The 6291-nt window shown below is 44.8% G+C and overlaps 1 protein-coding gene across 1 annotated transcript; it reads left to right on the top strand.

The window, feature by feature from the left end:
• Positions 1 to 1461: 1461 nt before the first annotated feature.
• On the top strand, positions 1462 to 4700 carry LOC121349145 (coagulation factor X-like). The gene is made up of 3 exons (XM_041459270.1): positions 1462 to 1710; positions 2487 to 2604; positions 3363 to 4700. Exons 1-3 carry the CDS (start codon positions 1537 to 1539, stop codon positions 3902 to 3904), a joined length of 834 nt encoding a protein of 277 aa, XP_041315204.1. The 5' UTR covers positions 1462 to 1536; the 3' UTR covers positions 3905 to 4700.
• The last annotated feature ends 1591 nt before the right edge of the window (positions 4701 to 6291 follow it).

Genomic DNA, 6291 nt, shown 5'->3' with positions numbered 1-6291 from the left:
AGTGGATCAAAATCTAGGTGATTTTGAACCCTTAGCAAGGTGCCGCCTAGTGAGGCATGTCAGAGTAAATTCTGCTGTTAACAAGATAATAAAAAATCATTGAACCACAGAATATCCTGTTTTGAAAAGAATCCTCAATGATCGTCTATATCCAACTCCTGGTGTATTACTAGACTACCCCAAGAATAACTCCATGTGCCTGAAAGTGTTGTCCAAACATTTCTTGAACTCTGTCGGGCATGGGGCCTTGACTACTTCCCTGGGGAACCTGTTCAAATGCCCAATCACCCTCTGGGTGAAGAATCCTTTTCTACTGTCCAACCCAACCCTCCCCTGACACAGCTTCCTGCCATTCTCTCGGGTTTCTTCATGGAAAGGGCTGCCCAGCACTGGAGTGGACTGCCCAGGGTAGTGGTGGGGTCACCATGCCTGGAGGTTTTCAAGAATCAAATGAATGTGGCACTTAGAGCTATAGTCTGATTAACAAGGCGCTGATCTGTCAAAGGTTGTGTTCGGTGGTCCTGGAGGTCTTTTCCAATCTAAAGGATCTGTGATTCTGTGTCTTGGTCACCACAGAGAAGAGATCAGTGCCTGCCCCTCCTCTTCCCCTCAGGAGAAAGTGGCAGACCACAATGAGGTCTCCCCTCAGTCTCCTCCAGGCTGAACAGACCAAGTGACCTCAGCCCATATGGCTTCCCCTCAAGGCCCTTCACCATCTTTGTTGCCCTCTTCTGGATGCTCTCTGAGAGCTTTATATCTTTCTTATATTTAGATGCCAAAAACTGTACATGGGACTCAAGGTGAGGCCATGCTGAGAAAAGTGATCACAGCAGGATCTTTGCTTAAACACTTACAGGTCATATGAAAGAGCAGCTTGCAAAAATTTATGCTTAAATTGCAGTGAACCTTATCAACTTGTAATTGAAGAGACTGGATAATTATGATTAGCACTATGCACATATGTACAATTTTATTGTATTTCAAAATGCCACAGGGGAGGGGTAAGTCAACCATTTAGATATCATGTCAGGTTTTATACACTTTATAGGTAATAACAAATTGCTGTCATTGGCAATATTATTCCTAAAATAAATCATTTCACTCAGTTCCCAAATTAAGTACATTTTATTAAGAGGAACTACATGAATATGTCAATGTAAATAATTGAAGATGATGCATTAAATTTGTTAAAAACAAATTGAAGATGGTGTATTAAAATTTAAATACTTTCAAAACATGATTGTGAGATGGAAGCTGAAAGAGACCCTTCATGATGAGGAAAGAGCACTCATTTTTCAAACCATATGATCTTTCTTCCTTGGTTCCATGTGCCAAGTCTTTTGCATTGTCTGGAGAATGAGGAAGCAGCACTATGTATTGTGAGATGGTATTTCCAAGGAGTTTCTTCTTGTGTTGGTGTTTCCCTCCATCTTTAATTTTAGCATTCTTCTCTTTACAGTAAAGTACCCTTGTGGCAAAATTGCTGTGGTAAGGAAAAAAAGGTCTGTTCTTTCACCCACTGACCATAGCAATGGAATGAGTGATCAAGAAGACCCTGCTGCAAACGAAACGAGCACAGAGGAGGACTTTGCAATTACCACAGAAAGCCCAACGCCTCCACCTGACAACAGAACCAGCAGCAAGACTCCGTATGTCGATACCAGGATAGTTGGTGGGGATGAGTGTCTTCCTGGCCAGTGCCCATGGCAGGTGAGTGGAGGGGGCTTTGCCCTGCATGTGGCAGAGGGTGTCTCTGAGGGAAGGGGAGCAGTGGCTCCTTCCAGCTGGGAGCCTTCTGAGCATGACCCATGTCACGTGCCAGCGGCAGCAAGACGTAGCTGAGCTGTGTGACCCTGGGCATTGGATGTGCTGTTCTGCAAACTGCAGCTTCACGGGGTCAGAACAAAAGGCTGTGTGCCCTTTTAGATGGAACCGCCAACCCTATTGTCAGAGAGGACTTCAGGATCACTCCCAGGCCACTTTTGCAGGACACATTTTGGTTCTGTCTGAGACCATCCACTCAGGCAGCACACCCGAGGGCAGGGTGATAAAGCAGATACAAGCCAGTGTTTAGGTTCAGAAATACACCCTCATGTATCAGTTTTACTCTTGAGTTTGGTGGCCAGCCAAAATGAATTCCTGTATGTGGACATTGTTTGGGGTGGTAAGTCCAAGGGATGGAGTGATCCAGACTCTGCACTCTGCCTGTTCATTCAGTCAGTGCCTGAGGGATGTTACTCAGCACTGGGAGTGGGGTAATGTGGAAGCCAAATGTTAACTTCACATATAGACAATCAGGACTCTGTAGCAGTAGAAGTCAATCTGCAGCCTCTGCATGCAGGAATGCAGTGCTAGGAGAGACGTGGAGGGAGACATGCCTGTTGCAGTAAGAAGCATCTCTGTAGTGTGCAGAGAATTTAGTCACCCCAATATAGCTCATCGATTTTAAACTGCACTTCTTCCTTCTTACCTATTTTGCTTCACAGGCTGTTCTGTTAAACGAGGAAGGAGAAGAGTTTTGTGGTGGAACGATTCTGAATGAAAATTTCATACTTACTGCAGCTCATTGCATAAACCAATCCAAAGAAATCAAAGTTGTTGTTGGTGAGTGATTATTTGTTTTACTCCTCTGAGGTGAGAGTATCTGTAGTGCCTAACCTTCTGTGCCTTAAATCTCCCATGAGGTGTACTCATGATGCATTAAGGTTTGTTACCTTTTTGCTGCTTTTTATAATTTCTCATTATTCTGACCATCCTTCTTTGTGACAACAGCTGCCTCTCTTTCTTCTCTACCAGCTAGCTGGCAGTGGTTACAGTCCAATATTCTAGGAGTATTGGTTGTCAACGTGTTCAGCAGAGCAGTGCTTCTGCAGGTAGCTCATGATTCCTGGCACTTCAGAAGCATCCAGATATGTTCTTGCAGGAACCCTCAGGAAAGCTATGACTCATTGCAATAGAGTACCAAAAACAAACTCAGATTTATCATTGCTTCCCTTTTGAGCCCGGACACAGGATCAACACAGCCTCATCTTGGCACTGTTGTAGTCCACAACTTGTTCTCTTCTCTAAGCCAGGCTCAAGCTCCTGTAAGTGCTTCCACACAAAATTGCATTAGTTTAGCTGAATCAGCTTATGCCTTTGTGTAAACTGGTACAAAAATCTCCACACACCCAATCTCAGGACCAAAGCCAATCCAGGTGCTGCTAAGAAATATTGCCATTCCTGTTTTCAGTTTCCTTGTGTGGTCTAAGGTCTTGGGCAAAGTACTCAGAATCAATATACTGCTCTCTTCCTCTGTCAGAGTTGTTCTGAAATTCTTATACTTTCCCTACATTAATGACCCTTTTAATGCTCTTGTGCAGGTGAAGTGGACAGAGAGAAGAAAGAGCAGTCTGAATCAATGCACACTGTGGACAAAATATTTGTTCATTCCAAATTTATTGTTGAGACTTATGATAATGACATTGCTTTATTAAAGCTGAAGGAACCTATCAGGTTTTCAGAGTACGTCATCGCAGCATGTCTCCCCAAAGCAGACTTTGCTAATGAAGTTCTGATGAACCAAAAATCTGGGAGGGTTAGTGGCTTTGGGCGGGAATATGATGGTGGACAGCTCCCAAAGAAACTGAAGGTCCTTGAACTCCCATATATTAATAGGAGCACTTGCAAAGAATCCACTTACTTTGCAGTAACTGAGAACATGTTCTGTGCTGGTTATGACACAGAGCAAAAGGATGCTTGCCAAGGAGACAGTGGTGGCCCCCACGTGACCAGATATAAGGATACTTATTTTGTTACTGGAATAGTTAGCTGGGGCGAAGGATGTGCAAGGAAAGGCAAATATGGTGTCTATACCAAACTGTCCCGGTTCTTGCGCTGGGTAACAACAATCATGAATTTGTAGTGGTGTGCTGTGTCCCTTGATCCTCCTTGTTAGCTGCCAAGGTGCAGGATTGGAAATGGAAACTTTCTTTTTCTGCATATCTGTTAAGTTGGATTTGAGATCTGATTCCTTAAATTACAATTGCTTCCATTCATATTATTCCTGGCTTTAAAGCACCCCTCTGTGGTCTGTGAAGGTCTTTGGAATTGGTTGAATGAAGGAATTTCCCCAAGCAAAAAGGCTGCTGAGTGGGGGCTTTGGCTTCTTTTATTGATCAATGTCCATTTTGGTCCCTATGTGTTGTCACGAGTGCTCCAACCAGAAGCTCCTAAACATATTCTGAACAGTGACTAGTCATGATGAAAGCAGGAAGGATGGGAGTCACTTAATCCTCATATTGCAGCCATCTGGCTCAGCAGGGAGATTGTCCATACTGGTGTTGTTTAGCTTCTACCTTCAGATGTGTTCAGAAGATCAAGGGAGCAGGAGATCTTGGGTGGCAAAGGCTGAGACACAATTAAGTAATCAATACGTGATGCTAAAGAATCACATGTTCCACAAAATGGCCTGCTCAGATCACAGCAGCTCTTTAAACAGGGGTTTTGCTTTATAAGGATTGTACTTTATTCTAGTTTAATTTTTACACTCTGCTCATCAGAAAAAATATATGTGCACATTCACTCTTTTCTGTATCTTGTTCTGGATTGTGTATGACTGAGGACTGGAAAACTCCTTGCATGTGTATTGTTCTAGATGATTCTGTTAGGTGCTATATTGATGTACACCAGCATTTGAAATAAAACATTCTTTCTTTTTTTGTTCTTGTTTGCTGTAATTTTAGCAAGCCCAGCCTCAACAGCCTCTATCCATCATGTGGTCTGCCCCCTAAAAATCCTGATGGCTTTTCCAAAGCTTCTCCAGTCTCTTATGTTCCCCTGTGCTCTGGAACCCTGAACTTCCTTAGACACCTGCTCCATCTCTCTTAGGCTTTGAGCTGGTACTGGCTCGTTTCACACAGCAGGTGCTGTGAGCAAAGCAGACTGAGAAACTCAAAATACAAGTCTGCAAACAGCAAGTGTTGCTGCAGTCAGCAGTAATTGTGGGCAGGAAAGTGAGTGGGCAGGTCAGTTATCCCAGCCTGCTGGTCTAGACCTGTATAACTCCTCAGTGGGCTTCCTTCAGTGTTTGCTCAGCAGTGTTTGTTCCCCGAGTTCTTCTGTCCACTGGATTCCTGTGCAAATCCTTTGTCCCACAGGTGCTGCGCCTTGTGCGTCAATCAGGGTGAAAGATCCCTCTTCAAAGGAAAGTCTCAGGTCTGGGTCCTACCCAAATCCTACTTGCATACTCTTGCTAAGGACTTTCTTCTACTTAAGCGGAGCTTGGGGACTGGAGCAAAACACAGACTGGGCTGTAAAGGGGTTGAGGCAGCTGAAGGCATCGCTTCGTGTCCATTGCTCTTTCTGTGCCCTGCTGAGAGGACATGAGTGAAACATCTGCTTGCCTCTGGACCTCCTGTCAAAGGACATAAGCAACCCTAGGGCCCGTATCAAAAGGAAACTTAGAGCCCATTCTTTTTTTAAAGTTGACAAATGATTTGGGAATGATTTCACATAACAGAATTGAACAGATTGCAAAATCCAGGAAAGGGACACAGCACACAGCTGAGTAAACTGGTGGATTTTGAGACAAGCAGACACAGCTGGCTTAGGCAAAAGCTGGCATGTACCAAGGATGGTGGACAGAGAGGCTCTGAGCTATTCTCTAGTGCTCAGGCTTCTTCTGCCTTCAAGGAAAAGCCAGTCCTGAGCCTTAAGGGAAGAAAAGAAGGATGGTGAGTAAGCCCTGTGAGTAGAGAAGCCCTGCAGTAGATATTCCCAGGAGGGCAGCAATGCTGGTTTTCTTCCAGAATGGGAGCTGTAAGTAGATGTCAGGTGTGCAGCATGATAGGGGCTGCCCAAAGGAATAAATGTGGACAAGCTGCCCTTTTGTTATGGCATCCTACAGTATGGGAGGAAAACACATTGCAGCAGGCTCAGTGTCCAACAGGAAGCAACTTTCTGGGTACCTTCTTCCCGGGAGCCTTGGCCAATGTGCCAAAAATATCACAGAGGTCAATCTGATCCCCTGTAGGCTCAGTAGGTTGAGCAGGGTGACCCTGTAGGTCTCTTCAGCCCCTGATTTCTGTGTTTCCAGGTGAGCAGCACAAGCAGAGTGTCACTTTTAGGATCATGCCTTTGTGCCCTGCACTGGCATGGAAAGAACAAGGTTCCTGTGTACTGCTCCCTGGCACAGGTGACTCACCTGGCAGGATTGTCTTCCATAGCCTGAGTCCCTGACCACAATGGCCTGTCAAGAGCTGTCCCATGGAGTGGTTTGAGAAAAAGGAAACAGCACATAAACCCCATAAC

This window comes from Pyrgilauda ruficollis, unplaced genomic scaffold (assembly GCF_017590135.1).
Source record: "Pyrgilauda ruficollis isolate IOZ18807 unplaced genomic scaffold, ASM1759013v1 scaffold1334, whole genome shotgun sequence".
Lineage (NCBI taxonomy): Eukaryota > Metazoa > Chordata > Aves > Passeriformes > Passeridae > Pyrgilauda > Pyrgilauda ruficollis.
This window is presented reverse-complemented; position numbering and strand designations above follow the sequence as displayed.